Source organism: Ammospiza caudacuta, chromosome 3 (assembly GCF_027887145.1).
Source record: "Ammospiza caudacuta isolate bAmmCau1 chromosome 3, bAmmCau1.pri, whole genome shotgun sequence".
Lineage (NCBI taxonomy): Eukaryota > Metazoa > Chordata > Aves > Passeriformes > Passerellidae > Ammospiza > Ammospiza caudacuta.
This window is the reverse complement of record NC_080595.1, coordinates 65,307,484-65,322,728: the sequence shown is the minus strand read 5'-3', so window position 1 is coordinate 65,322,728 and position 15,245 is coordinate 65,307,484. Positions and strand designations below refer to the sequence as shown.

The following is a 15,245-nucleotide window of genomic DNA, read 5'->3' as shown; positions in this document are numbered from 1 at the left end:
TATTTTCAATAAAGGAATTTATGCATTCAGAAACTTGTTACAGATGCTTTCTCTTTTATTCACAAACTTTAGACGGTTTTAAAGATGAAAGGATGCAGCTTAAGTTACAGGTTATGCTGACAAATACCTGTGCCACCTCATAAAAAAGAGGATTTCAGCTATACTGTATTTTACAAAAACAGATAAGGAGGTTGAAGATTTTGGTGGGGTTGGATTTGGGGTTTGGGTTTTTTGTGTGTGTAGTATGTTGTGTCCTTAAAGAGAGCTGTGTTTTGAATTCACCCTGAGATAGACTCTGACAAAGGGCTAAGAAATGCTAGTAAACAGCAGTTTACCTGGTAGTTCCTGCTGCTGCTCTCAGCTGCAGTGAATGACATGTATCCCCTTATCTTTTTGACCATCCTCTTCCCAAAATTCAAAAGTCCCATGTGCATAATTTTTGTATGCACCCTTTTCATATTTCCAAAGTGCTCACATATATTTTTATGTCCAGCCAAGCAAAGCAAAGATGTCTTAAAAGTACCTGGTTCTTGGGTTTTATTGGTTTTCATTGTATACAACAGTGGCATTAAAAGAAAACAAACTACAATTACATGTGAAACGGAACAAGTGTGCTATCCATGAGCCTTGCTCTGAGTGAAATGGCAGTAACAACTTTGCTAAAGTAACTGGAAAATTATGGTCACTAGTCATTTTTCTCTCAGAAAGAACAAGATCTTGTTCTTGCAACATGAAATATGTGTTCCTTCAGTGGTACTTGGGTACAGATTTTTGATTAAGGACTGTGTTCAAACACAGGCTCACAAATCAGGCTTGTCAGTACCCAGGTAACTGCAGATGTTTTATTTGGTGCTGGTTTAAGTGCAGGTTTTATGTTGGATGTTTTGCACTAAGGCTGGCTTTAGAGCAAAGGAAGGTCTAGTTATATTTAGAATAATCCTCATTCGTAAACCCTAAAGATTTGATTTGCCTGTTTGTAACAGAGAAAGGAGCAGGTGAGGCCATTGCAAAGGGACTGCCTAGCACTCTGCAGGTTGGCACATCTGGCAAGTGAACTGCTTCAGGTAGAATAGCCAACCACGTCCTGTTTGTATGGGCATAGCTTGCTTTAAAAAAAAAAAAAAAAAAAAAAAAAAAAAAGCATTTTTGAAAATCTCAGTCTTAATTTTTAATCTCATTACCTTTTAAAACGCTCTTTTCATCTGCGGGACAAGCACTTTGTGCCTTTTGAGCTGCATGAAGAATACATTTAAGTTGCAGGGTCAGTGATTCTGCAGCTCTAGTCTAATGAACAGTGCAAATGATTTAAAATGCAAACTATTAAGAAAACATTTTTAGAACTTGAAGGGTAACTACCAGTTACCCTTTATTAGCTTCAGAAGTAGTTGATAGTAGGAGGGTGGTGAGGCACTGGAATGGATTGCCCAGAGAAGCTGTGGATGCCCCATTCCAGGAAGTGTTCAAGGCCAGGCTGGATGGAGCCTTGAGCACCCTGGTCTAGTGGAAGGTGTTGCTGGAACAGGATGATCTTCAAGATCCTTTCCAACCCAAACCATTCTGTGATTTTATGAAATATCTTTGGCTGTCAATTAGCAAAGCTGTCATGCACAGGCAACAATTTCCGGGCTGTCAGCTTATGCAGTTAGAACTAACATCAGATTTTAGCCCTCACTGCTGGGAGTGTCAAAGAAAAAATGTAGACTCATTTGGAAAAATCTCTGGAATTCTATTAGTGACAAACTGCAACAGTGCTGAAATGGTGTTTTAAGATTATTTGTGCACATATAAAAATCCTAGTAACTTGAACTATAGGGGCAAAATGTCTAAATTTTTCTTGGATTGACCAATGAATTGCGGAACATAACTTTCTGGTGAGGAACGAGAAAGATCCAGCATCATAAGCACTTATTATCCTTTTTTCCGCCCTCTTTACTGCGTGCTTGATATTTTTTTTTTCCCCTGCGGCAATTTGACTTTTAAGAGTGCATTCACAGGGCTTTATTTCCCTAATTTTTTGTTGTTGTTGTTGGTTGGCTGGTTTGGTTTTTGGTTTCGTTTTCTTGTGAAAACCTCACGGGCAGCCCCAGTTCCGCTCGGCGTGTGTCCGGCGGGCGGAGCCGGGCGGTGCCAGCGGGGCTCCCGGGCCCGGGCGCTCCTCCTTCGGCGGGCGGAGCGCCGGCACCGGCAGCGGGAGGGGCCGGCAGCGGGACCGGGAGCGCGGCCATGGCCGGGCCTGAGGCCGCGGGTGCCGCCGCCGCCGCCGCTGAGGGTAGCGAAGCCGGGAATGGCGGCGGCGATGGCTACGACGGGAAGTGCGTGTTCTGCAGGATCGCCCGCCGGGAGGAGCCGGGCACGGCGCTGCTCCCTTGCGAGGTGCGTGAGGCGCCTCCTTCCCCGCCCTCCTTCCGCGCTCCCTCACGGGCCGGCCCCGGGATCGCGGCTGGGGCTGGGCGGGGGCGCGGCGGCTCTGAGGGCCCTCGGCGCCGGCATGGGCAATGCGGGGAAACATCGCTGGCACGGAAAGCACCTTAAAGCCTTCCGAAAGTGCTGGCCCAGCAGCCGGCAGCCTGAAAGCTGGCGCAGAGGAAGGCTGATTGCCGAAGGTCAGCAGCGGACGCGCACCGTGCCTGGAGGCTGCCTCCGAAACACCCTCAGCTTTCCTTGCTGGTCGCGTCAAATATGACATTTGATATCGCATCCATATGGGGGATGTAGACATTGTTACCTACTCTGTGCCAGTATCCTCGTCCTAATCAATTTTAAAACGTTTGCATCCTTTTCTAGGATGAAGACCTTGTTTGCTTTAGAGATATAAAACCTGGTGCTCCCCACCACTACCTGGTGGTGCCCGTGAAGCACATGGGAAACTGCAAAACACTGAAGACAGAGCACATACCTCTAGGTAAGGCTGCAAGTGTGTGCTTAACCTCAAGGAAAATCGTTTTTCACAGCCTGAAACAGGGGGTTGTCAAGTAAATTACAACTTCGGACACCATTTGTAAACGTGGAAATAGCTGATGTGAGTGAGTGTAGATAGGGACTTTCTGGGAACTTCTATGTGCTGGTCTAGAATGGCACTTTTTTTGTGCAGTTCTGGAAAAACATTGCAGTTTGCATGGAGTATAGATGCTTCTGCACTTTTTTGGAAGTACAGCTTTATTTTTAAAGCAATTATGTGCTGCTTCATTGCATTTTCTTAGATATGCATATGCAATTCTAAAAGCTTACAGAAGAATTTTATTATGTGTGTTCTGTATTTTACAAACACAGATAAGGAGGTCGGAGATTTTGGTGGGGTTAGGTTCGGGTTATACTTTCAGATAAGTGCTGCATTATTTGTCAGGAAAAAAGGGAATGACAGATGAAAAAGGGAGATGGTGTTTCAATTAGCTTTAAGAAAAAATTGAAAAAACAAAATTCTGAAATGTTGAAGCCATTATTTAATGTTGCTAGGCTTATTTTGTTTTTTTTTTTTTTCTCTTAAGAGGACATTGTCCTGCAGTTTGTTTCACAAGGTATGGCTAGCTAAGTGTGTTGAGTAACAGAAGAAATTGCAGCCATGAAGAAATTCCCCCTTAGGGAATGTATCACCACAGGTGATGCAAGAAAATAGTTTAAATAGCATTTTGCAAAGCTTGCATTGCTGTATTTCCCTTGTAAACATAGGGTGGTTTTCTCCAGAGAAAAAACTTCTGTATGTGTTTGGCTTCAAAGCAATTCCTCTAACTTCTGCTTTGATTTTTTTTATTTGAGTTACTACATTGTTCAGTGATAATGAAACTGTGTACTAGTAATAAGAAATACTGACAATTTAAGTTAAATTTATGTGCTGTCTCTAAAATGTACTCCAGACTTAACAGGTTCTGGAGATCAAAGTCCTGCAGCTGTGCAGAGATACAACACTGGAATTAGTGTAAAGTCATCATTCTGACCAGTCAGTACTTGTTGGGTTTTTTTAATAAGGGTGTGGTGATGGCATGGCTTTGGCCAAAGTCCTTACAAGAATATCCCACTGGAAAGCATTGCAGGTGTGGAAGTTGGTATCAGTGGCAGTTTTCAAGTAAATCATAGCACACACTCCCTTGATTGTCTTTTCTTTGACTAGGAGTACTTACAGTGTTTATATTTTGAAAAACCCATGTCTGTGATCTCAATGTAGGTTAGTCTCTTGAAGTTAATATTCTGAAGAATATATTTTTAAAATGAAATTTATTTGTGTTTTAATAGTGAAGAGAATGATGGAAGTGGGAAAAGCTGTTCTCCAGAACAATAATTTTAGTGACTTGAATGATGTAAGGTATGTAATAAAAACCTTCCATCTTTCTATTGATTGTGTATTTTACTTTTCAGGATGTTACTTTAAAGATGGTGGCAGAACCTGTACTGTGATCTATGGAAGAAGTCAGGTCTACCTTTCACTTACTGCATGAATTCTCAATTAAAATCTGCTGGCATTGAATAGAAACTTTTTTTTCTGATGAAGTTCTGGCACAAATTGGGTTCTGTCTCTGAGGTTCTTTATTGAACACATCTTGGAGTAGGGAGAGGACTTCAAACAACTTACCAAAGAGGCTGCTCTTTCATTATGTGCTGCAAATATGCTGTAAATCCTAGCTGCCAGAAGAGAGGTAAACTTTGGCTATTGAAGCAGGATATGACATTGTGTTTCAGTCATACCAGAATTCACTGGATTTTGGTGCTGGACCCTTCAGTTTAAGGCCCTTGATAGCTGAAATAAACTGTAGCATAATTTGAGCAGGGTAGAGAAACAGGCAGCTGGCTCTTCATGATGAAAATTGATAGTTGGCTTTCCAGCTCATAACTAGGCAGGATACATTTAAGATACTTTTAACTCCTTTTAAAAATGTTTCTTACATACAGAGATGTGAAGGAGAAGATGAATGAACTTTTGAAGAGCTTTTTGTGGTATAATGAAAGGGCATGTTTTTGTTCCTGCTTCTATGTACATCAAAAATGCAATGAGTTGTTAGTTCTGTGGATTATGGTAAATAACCTGCAATGAATTGCAGGTAAATCACTGCAATGAATTTGCTCCTGAATTAACACCACCACTATCTTGTGCTTCTCCTTTTCTGAAGAATGGGTTTTCACTGGCCACCGTTCTGCTCCATAGCCCACTTGCATCTGCACGTCCTGGCCCCAGCCAGCCAGCTGGGCTTCTTATCCAGGATCTACTACAGACTCAATTCCTACTGGTTTATCACGGTAAGTGTAAGGCAGGTGAGCTTTGCCACAGGTTTTCAGTTGGGAGCCATGTCTTTCTAACCTTCTAACAGTGTCCAAAAATTCTCTGACCAATTATTTTTGTGCTTGCTTTAATTCTCAGTTATGTACATTTTATATTAACTGAGAAAAAATAAAGGTTAAAAACTTAATGTTTATGCTTATAAACATTAAGGAATGGAGTGGAGGGGGATAGAATGTAAGAAAAGTAGTGCAGAAGGTAATCTCACCCCTGATGAGTTGCAGCTGTGCTAATCACCAAAGATTAGGAGCAGGCCTGCCCTTAACAGGCCACAGCTGTGTCCAGTGAGGATGAGTGCTATAAAAGAGTGGGTTAGCTGGTCAAGAAGGGAGCTGGAGTTTGTTGGCTGTGCAGTGAAGGAGTCAGTGCTGTGAGGATATGCCCATGAGAAATCAACAAGAAGCTATAGAACTTTTGCAATAAGATGACAACAGTGGAATGCTAATAACTAACAGCAAACAGTACAATGGTTCTGGATCTTGCCTGAGGCTGAGGCTCTGTGATGTGCTTCTGTGGACACTTTGTAAATATTTGGGTTTTAATATAAAGGACTGTATTCAAATGTGATGGATTGTTTTGCATATAACCTGGTTAATCCCATGTAGGTGAAAACAAATCCACCTAATGACTGCATTTATTACTTCATGTGGTTTTTCTCATCTTGTCATTTTTAGACTAAACCTAGTGCCTGCTTTGCAAAAACATTGTTGGTACTGATTTATGTCAGTAGAGATCAGCAATGAGACTGAACTGACACTGACTAAAGCACTTAGAAAATCTCTCTCTAGAGACCTAAACCTCACTCTCATTGCTTTGATGCAGCAAAGCACCTGTCCTTGCAAGGTAACTGTAGCACCCTAGTGTCATTGCACATCCCCACATCAAAGCTGCTAAAAAAGGTCTGTCTCATCTAAAGAGTATAGACAGTTTCTTACTTAAAGAGAAGAAACACAGCTTCTTTACAGTGGCACCTTGCTGGAGTTCACTCCTCGCTCAAAAGAAGCGGATGTGTCTGCTGTGTTATTGAGCATCTCAGAAATATTTGTCCCTGAAGTACATATAGCTGTGTAGTTTTACTGCTTAAGTCTGGTTATCCAGTGTGGCTGCACTTGGGTATTTTGCCCTGCTGTCAGGTTGAAAATGTTCTTGGGTTGGTGGTGGTTCTGGTTTGTTTTTTTTTTTTTCACGTTATAGTGTCCTGAATGTGATACTTGTTTAAGAATGCAAAACAGGATTCAGATAATATAATTTTCATTTGCTGCATACTTTATGTAGCTTTATTTTTAAATTAACTGCAGTAATTACTGAACTCTGTTGAGTTGCTCCTACCTGAAGTATCTGATTGCATTTTTATCATCTGCATTTAAAAAACTTGAGCTTTTCACCTTAATATAGTTCCTTTGGAGATTTTAATAAAGCCTCAAGCACTAGATCAAGTTAAAAGATGAATTCAATAGGACTGGCAAAAAAAGCAAAGACTGACAGTAAACTGATCAGTTTCAGAAGTGCCCCTGTTGGCCTCCACGTGCCCAGTCTGGCCTGCTTGTTGGCAGACTCCCTCCTGCCCTGAGCCTTCCTGCGGCTCTGTGAGCTGGTGCTGTTATGTGTATAAAGTACAGCTGTCCCAGTCCTGCCCATGATGCGTAAATAGCCATGTATGATGACAAAAGTCTCTGTTGGTGCAGTGATGTGACCAAACCATGAGGTAGTAACTCGTGACAGGAGCCACACACTTGAATGCCCTCTGTCCCTCAGCAGTGTTCATGGCTGGTGGTGCAGTGAGAGGTCGCAACACACAGTTCTGGAGTGGCTCACAGAGAATCCCAGCTCCCACCACTGGGTTGCTCCAAGCACTGCTGTCTTCTGAGGTTTCTGCAGTCACAGTGCTTTAACAGATCTGCTGTTCATTTGCTCAAACCTCCTCTGACGTCCACATTATGATCACCTCTTGAGTGTTTGTTGGAAACTGAGTCTGTTGTTGAAAGGAATTGTTGTATTATGCTTCTCCTATAGACTTAATCTGTAAAAGTGAAAAGCAAATTCTCTGTTAGTGTCACTGTTTTTGAAATGGAATTTTCAGTAAAATGAAGGCCCACAGTGGAGTTATGTGGGCCTTCATTTTTGTAATGCATTGCTTTCTCTCTTTCATAGGCTGAACAACTGATCGAGAGACTGCAGACTGAAAATGCTGCCAGCTGAAAGCTTGTGTTGTCAGCCAGTTTGGTCTTTGAGCTCTGATTTAAGGTTGCACAGTTTGATGTTGCCAATAATATCCCAGGATAAAAAAAGCTTTAGTTCCTTATGAGGAAATACACACAGAATTTGTAGCTGCTAACCTAATTCTTCCATTTGGATATGTCAATCTGTATACTTCCCTGGCAATAGCGCGATATATTTTAGTTAAAATTTTAATTTAATTTGTGTAGATCCATACATAATACACACATGCACACAGGCAGAGAACTCTTGCTAGTAAAAGGCAAAGTGTAGCAGCAGAATGTATTGCAACCAAGGCAGTGAGTTACAACTAACAGCATATGAATGGTACCAAACGGAGTATTTGCTGCAGAATCAAGCTTTCATTTTCAAGATGCATTGTTCTGGGACTGCAGGTAACATTTCAAGCATTTGTTCCCACCTGCATTTGTATGATATGTTACTTATGCCTAGTGATGGGAAGGTACATTGCTGAAAGTACAGTACTGACTTTCTGGTGCAAAACTACTTCAATGTTACCTGACTTGTTTGCATCACAGTGACACAGTAAACATGAATACAATATGTGCCCAATAGTTTATGTGTAAATAGACCTAATGATTTTTTCCCCTCTTATGTGCACAATATTTGAAATTACTATATGTTTACAAAGAATGTGAAGAGTTCAAAAGAATGGATTTAATATACTGCTCTTTTACATGGCAGTAGATAGAAAAGTCCAGAATTACTAATCTTATTTTCACTGCAAGTCCCTTGCAGATTACTAATGCCTTGGCCAAATTTGGATTCTAAATGAAGTCATAAGAGAAGCTGGTCTGAAATGCAGTGTGTGTGTGTGGCAGACTTACATAAGAGCAATGTGATTTGACTTTGGGATAGCAGGGACTCAGCCCAAAATTGGAACATGCCAAGTTGCTTAAGGAACCTGTTGAACATTTGCCTTTGCAGCATGACTCTAATCAGGAATGCTAGCACTTGTTTTTCAGTACCATAATAAGGCAGACTGTTTGGCAAGTGAAAACTCCAGAACACATGGAGTGGATTTTCTCTGTTCACAGAGCTTTTCTTGGTGCCGAGCTAACCAAGTGCCCTTGCCTGATGCATTCAGATGCAGCTGAGGTGAGAACATCTGTTGTACCTGCAAACTTCCCTGAACATAATAGTCTGTGTTTTCCATGGATCCAGCACCTGTTGCCTTAGTGATACAATGTGCTGTAATATTCTTACAGTACTTCAGAGTCCACACCCTTCTGAAGAACTGCATTTTTTCCTGGCAGAGTTTACGCATCTCTGTCTGTAAGATCTTCTTCCTAATGTCTTGTTATATGTATTAGTGGGCACTTGCATGTTATTTGCAGCCCTTTAGGGTTTTAATTTATTACATTTGGTAGGAAAAGTTTGACTTAAAGCCACTGAACTTTGACTGTGCAATAGATGAAGAGGTTTGAGCTGGCTCCTGACTTAGTGAAATACCTGTACATTAAGGACTTTTAAGAGTGAATATGTATGTGTTCTGATCTGCAATTGATTTATGTAACTGTACTGAACTGTGACATGTAATATTTAAAATATCAACATGAACTGTTGTCAAAAAGGATTAATAAATGCTAATCTTGGGATGATTTTCCAGTGCAATGGAATAGCTGACTGTGAGGGTTGACCCTAGATAGCTCTTTGCTCGCTCTTCATCCCTTAACCCAGTGGGGTGGCAGAACAGAAAGAACAAAATGAAAAAACTCATGGGTTGAGATAAAGATAGTTTAATATGTGAAAGAAAGAGGAAGAAAAAAGCAAAGGTAATCACTCATGACCTCCCATAGGCCAGCCAATAGCAACAGCCCCCACACCCCAAAAAATAGCCCTCTCTTCAGCTTTTATTCCAGACATTATTTGTCATGGAATATCCCTGCTGGCCAGTCTGTGTCAGGTGTGCAGGTTGTGCTCTCTCTAAGCTTTCTGCCCATTGAGGCAGGGGGCAGAGCAGGAGAAAGAACGCCCTGATACTGTCCATGCATCGCTCATGCACAGCAATCACCAGAACTGCTGTGTTACCAGCACTTCCAGTCACACCCAAACCTGGGATGCTCTGAAGGAAGTTACTCCATCCCAGCCAGAGTCTCTATCTTGCCAAATGTACATGAAACCACAAAGGCCAACTTTGATGTATATGAAATGTATATGAAACCACAAAGGCCAACTTTGATGTCTTAATTTTGGAGAATGACCCCACTAATGGCAAGACTGAAAAGGTAAAAATCTGGGTATAATGTCACTTCCAGAGTTTTGCTGATGAGAAAGATGGGGATATCCTGTGTTCCCTGACAGCAACAGACAGACATCTGAACAGCTGAAACAGCAAAGCGTTAAACAGAGGCACACTAATTACTGAGAGGAATTCTCAGCCTCTTGTTAGTGTTTTTCTGCACAGAGCTGTGTTCTGTTTTCCTTCTGCATTGACAAGCATTCTTCGACTCTGAAGATAATTGTTTTAATTAGGTGAAGAAATACTTTCTGAAAAACCTAATACTTCAATATGCTACTGAATTACTGGCTAGTCCCTGGAAGAGACAGTGGGCAGATCCTATTAACTCTGTCACTGTCTTCTATAGAAGCTTTTAGAAATTTTGAAACTTCCAAAATCATCTGTAGAGCTTTCTAAGGAGCAAAGATCAATAAGGAGCATGAACTCAGCAGCTCTTCCTCTCCAAAGAGCCTGAAGAAGCAAAGTTGTTTAGCCACTGCTGCTGGCTCTGTTCTTTGATCCAGTATTAGCAGTCTTGAGAAAAGCTGCTTTTTTGACCTCATGTTTAGGAATGACAAAGCTTTATTTGTACTGGTTTGCTCAATTGTCTTACATAAACTCCCAACCTAACACGAACCCAGGAAATAATGCTTTTGTGCTGAAAGGATGAAGCAGGTACACATAACATGCTGTTAAAAATAAAAAGAAGTTGTGGTTAAATTGGTAATAACACCTCAGACTATTCCAAAGTCTTTTTAAGTGTGAGTTGTAAATAAAAGTAGGAGAATGAGAGCAAACCAATGAAAATTGTATTTGAAATGTGAGAAACTTGTAAACAATTAAATGCTGCATAAAAACTCTTGTCATTTCAAACTAATGTGCAACATTTATTGAAATGGTGACAGTGCCTTCAGTGTTTAACAAAACGAACCACAGATAGTCTTGTATATGATATACAGTCCAAAACACATGCAGAGTTTACAGACTTCAGGTGGAAGGAGGGCAAAGACCACTGAGGTAATATGTCACAAAGTGAAGTTTAGGAGAGATTTAAACAGCTAAAAGATGCTTATTAGGGCAAGAACACCTTTTAAAAAGGTTGGGGTTTACTTTTAGTATTACTCCAAATCTATAATACTAAAACCCCTTACATGCTACAATTTTTGCAAAAACAATTTAATAAATTCTGTTCCCTTTACTCTAATGGGAGCCTGCTGAAAAAAACCAAGTTGCCATGTTGAAAAGTTTAAATTCCTATTTCATCTGTAGATGTTTATTTAATCACAGATGAAGCATAATTTTGTAGAACTTGTATCTGAACTGAGTCATGTGCATTAGATATAATACATTCATTACTAAACAGGCTTCAGGAGTAATTTTTTATTCTAGAGTGTACCAGTGGGCAAGCTGACCATTTCTATTATCTATCTTTTAGTCTTTTTTTGAAATGCTATTGCTGGAAGCACAAGACTGGATTTGTCAACCTGTGTGCTGAGCCAGTTTGGCAGCTCAGTGTTTATAATCATTGCATGGGCACACAGAAAGATGTCAGTCACGTTTTCCAGAATGCTCATCTAAAGCTGGCAGGTTGGCTCTGTAATTGTTTAAAAAAAAATCCCTCTATAAATAATAGTTTTGTTATATAGTAATCCTTGGTTCTATTAAAAATATAATAATAGAGCAAGCTTTTTTTAGTCGCTTACAAAGTAGGTAAGACCATGTCATTAAGGGTTTGCTCTGCTTCTGTTTTGATCAGAGGTGTACTTTAAAAGTGCTTGTAGATGTGCTCAAGCATCTACCACTTACATGGCAGTGACAGCCTAGACTGCTGATATTTAACTATTTGACCCAGCCTTAATTAAAAAGTAGTAAATTTATGTGAGCTGGACTTGCATCTTACGGTGCTCAGGCTACATACTGCCTCACGTGTGTGTCTTGCAATGAATTATTTGTACAATGTCCAGCAATGTGTTGTTTTTCCTTATCGCATCCCATTAATCAGCTGATGACACTTGAAGTGCCTGATGCTGCTTCCTGCAAGTTGTGAACTAACACTACAGCAGAACTGAGTTGATTTCAGAATTGTTAGAATTAAACAAAACTCATTCCACAGCTGCACTATAAAATGTTTAATTTGCGTTGAAATCTGAATGCATGTAAAGACTTCCTCTAATAGGAGCGGAAAAATGAGGTTGTGCTCATGTCATTTGGCAAGAAATGCTTTTTCAAAAAGAACATTTTAAGTATGTTAAGCTAACAAACTACATCTGCTTCTTTTTCAGCTGCAAGGTATAGATCTGTTTAGAAAGAAGCAGTAGGTTTGAAAGCTAAGGGAGCACACCAACAGTGCCTGGTGCAGCACATATTCCCCCTTTTCCAGTGTGTTAAAATTATGTGGTGGTTAAAATCCATTCTCTACCTGCATCTGACTACCCTGTTCCCCAGATATACTTATTTCAGCACATTAATTTGTTCCCTTTTTTTCCCTTTCTTTTCATTGTCCTTTCACTAGAAAAACAAAAAAGAAGGGAGGAAAATAATGAAATCTTCAGCCAAAGACTTAGTTTGGTGCAAATCCCCACTGGATGAAAACATCAAAACAAAACCCCATTCTTTTAGGCTTTTTGCAACAGAAGTTCTTTTATATAAATAGCATAAAATTACACATCACTTTTATCAAGTTCCTAATTTATATTAAATTTTAATATTCTTTTGAGGCAAGAACAGTATCTTACTTTAAAGACCCATCAAGTAGTGTAGTTACCACCACACAGAAGCTTCTATTTGCACTGCTAAAAAATATAACTTTAGATTTCTAATTATATAGTTTTATTGGTGGTAACTGTTGTAAATACAGCTCCTGATTATTTTTCATAGCACTATTACAACTATGTTATATAACCAATCCTTTATTTTTCTTTCTGAAGAGCTCACAACTGTGCTCTGAAAGCAGTTAAATGAGCTGTGGAACTGCTGCTATACTTTCATTTATGCATTTGGTACTACCGTATCTCTACTCTCCTCTTGTAAAAAACATTGCTACATTTTGGTGAAATAATAGGGTTTTTTTTTTCCTTATGAATGCACAGATGCCCAAATACAGAGTTTCTGCTGACTTTTGCATCTTTACATTGTGGCACCCTACCTTCTCTGAAGGGGTATAGCTGAATTCACCAAAACGGCTGCAGAGCTTTGTGGACTTCTTCTGAAGCATTAGAAGAACAGGAAAAAAATTGTGTGAGATAAAAAACAAAAAGAACAAGAGACACAGAAGGTTTGGAGAAGATATGACTATAAGATTAGACTGTTAAATACCACAACCAGTGCAGCTGTCCAAAATCCAAGCAAGATGCAACTAATTTAAGAACCATCAAGTATCCTTGCTGTGACATTTTTGTAAGCTTGGGAATTTCCATCTACTTCATGAAAATAACTTCCATTTATTCAGCTTAACCATGTGAGATTGAACCTAAAATTTTGCTATATATACCAGGCTCTTTGTTTGAAGAAGTATATGAATTCCCACAAGAGTTTTCAATTCCATGTTTCACAAATCCCATCCTCCCACACAGTATTTCACAACCTGCAGGAATCAGTGGTGTAGGATAGCCAGTTAGTAATCTATACTTTCAGTAACCTAAAAGCAGTAGGCCAGCACAGTCATTTAAAGAACTCTCATATACTTGCTAGTAGATGATAATAAGGACAATCTAATGTCAGCGTGATGGAGTAGCTCATAATCTGCAATTTCCATCCAAATCTCTGCCATTTTTACAAAAATATCCTTCTTGCCTATTTCCTCTCCTGCTTGTGTCCCAGTAGGTAGCTGAGTTGAAATTCTGTAACCAAAACCTGTGAAGATGGTATCTAGTTATGTTTTTCCAAATGGAACCGTGCAGCAAAGTTCATTCCAGGACAAAGCCTTATTGTAGTAAAGTGATGACCACATCATCATCTTTTCCTTGCCAAAGCATTTCACCTTCAAAGTGCACCAGACCGTGTTTTCTGGCTCTTAACAAGATTCCCACTACTTTATTGGAAATAGTCACGTATGTTTCAAACAGCTGCCCGAATGTCACTGTCACGTGTCCATCTTCTCCCACCTTTCCAGTTCTTCTGATGATCGAGCACAGCTCTTCTACTTCCCTACCCACGTGTGAGTGAGCATCTCTCCCTCTCTGCTCTGTCCGAGAGCCTTCCGGGGGTCTCCCGTAGGTGGGATCTCCTCTGTGAGTGTGTGCAGGTCCAGACGCAAGCCTGTCATCGCTGCTGAACGGATTCTTCCTCTGATACTCAATGTGATCCTCTGCCCAGGTCTGCCAACTTTTCCTCAGGTCACCCACTGCACTGGTAGCTTTAGCACTTTGCTCTTTTTCTCCTTCCATTTCTGAAAATGTTTTATGGCCCTTAAGCAGAAAGGGAATCAATGACTGGCTGTAACTGTGGTTCCTGTGTGCACTGTCAGCTGTGAAGGAAAAACAACAAATCAGCCTGATATTTTTTGGAAGAGTTTTGCCTGAGTGAGAGGCAAGGCTGCTGAAAAAGAGGCTAAATATCTGAAGATTTTAAGTCCACTCATAATTCTACAGCAATGAAGAAAGTAAAAGTGATTCAGGTGACATTCAGAAGTAATTTAAGAACACAGGGCAGTAAATTACGTTTACAAGATTACACGGTGCTCCACCGATCCCGCAGTTACCGAACAAACCCCGCAGCCTCCGTGCAACACACAGTGCAGTACTCACTCCTCTTGCAATGACGCCTTTCCAAGAACTTTATCCTGGTACCCGGCAGCCCCGCTGACTTCCCAAACAATCTGATGCAGTGCTGGCGGAGCCGCGGAGAGAGCAAACCATTCCCGAGCGGCAGCACCAACCCAGGCACAGGGGTGGGAAGCCGCTCTCCGCCTGAACGCTGAGTAAAGGTGGACGAATTCACGCCGTGTCGACAAGGTTCCCTCAGGCTGCGCTAGGTATAATGCACATAAAATATTATCTGGAGCCGAAACGCCAATACGCGGTGGGAGCAGGGGGATTTTCCTCATCAGGCACTGCAAGGAGAAGTAAAAGTGCAGTTAGCGAGCGCGTCTCTGTCCGCAACACCCTATTTAGCGCGGAAGACAAAGGCAGAATAGATTGTTCTCCCTTAAAAGGCCGTGCTGCACGGCCATGGCCGCCGGCGTCAGCCCGCGGGCAGGGCGGGGAGCAGCGAGCGCCTCTCCGCTCCCGGTGCGCGGCGGGCTGCCCGCCACCTGCGGCATTCCGTGCGCCTGCAGCACGGACCGGCTCTGCGGGACGTGGGCATCGGGTGAATTAGAGACAGGCTTTAAATCCCCACCGAGATCTGACTGTGCTACAGGCATGTCTTTACTGGGTCGTATCGTTCACCTGTCGGAATACGCAAGCCGGAGTTTCCAGGTAGCACATGAGTAGAGCTGATACTTCTACCGACATTTGAAGTTAAAACACAGGATCAGTGCTGGATTTCAACAGACAGAAACGCAAATTCTGAACAGTTTAA

General features: G+C 41.2%; 1 protein-coding gene across 2 annotated transcripts; it reads left to right on the top strand.

Moving 5' to 3' along the window:
- The first annotated feature begins 2,176 nt into the window (after positions 1-2,176).
- On the top strand, positions 2,177-10,543 carry HINT3 (histidine triad nucleotide binding protein 3). Of its 2 annotated transcripts, XR_009274534.1 has the most exons (6): positions 2,177-2,373; positions 2,785-2,902; positions 4,228-4,297; positions 5,100-5,226; positions 7,418-7,878; positions 8,542-10,543. XR_009274534.1 is itself a non-coding variant. In XM_058801307.1 (5 exons), the coding sequence occupies exons 1-5, from the start codon at positions 2,224-2,226 to the stop codon at positions 7,463-7,465; spliced, it is 513 nt and encodes a 170-aa protein (XP_058657290.1). In that variant the 5' UTR covers positions 2,177-2,223; the 3' UTR covers positions 7,466-10,543. The 2 variants fall into 2 exon arrangements, 1 of the variants encoding a protein (XP_058657290.1); XM_058801307.1 differs by having other exon boundaries at positions 7,418-10,543.
- Positions 10,544-15,245: the final 4,702 nt, after the last annotated feature.

What these genes read in the sequence shown, in the direction of transcription:
- HINT3 (XM_058801307.1), top strand. Translation starts at nt 2,224, where the DNA reads ATGGCCGGGCCTGAGGCCGCGGGTGCCGCCGCCGCCGCCGCTGAGGGT. An exon ending in CGGCGCTGCTCCCTTGCGAG is followed by an intron (nt 2,374 to 2,784) that starts GTGCGTGAGGCG and finishes ATCCTTTTCTAG; the next exon opens with GATGAAGACCTTGTTTGCTT. An exon ending in ATTCCTACTGGTTTATCACG is followed by an intron (nt 5,227 to 7,417) that starts GTAAGTGTAAGG and finishes TCTCTTTCATAG; the next exon opens with GCTGAACAACTGATCGAGAG.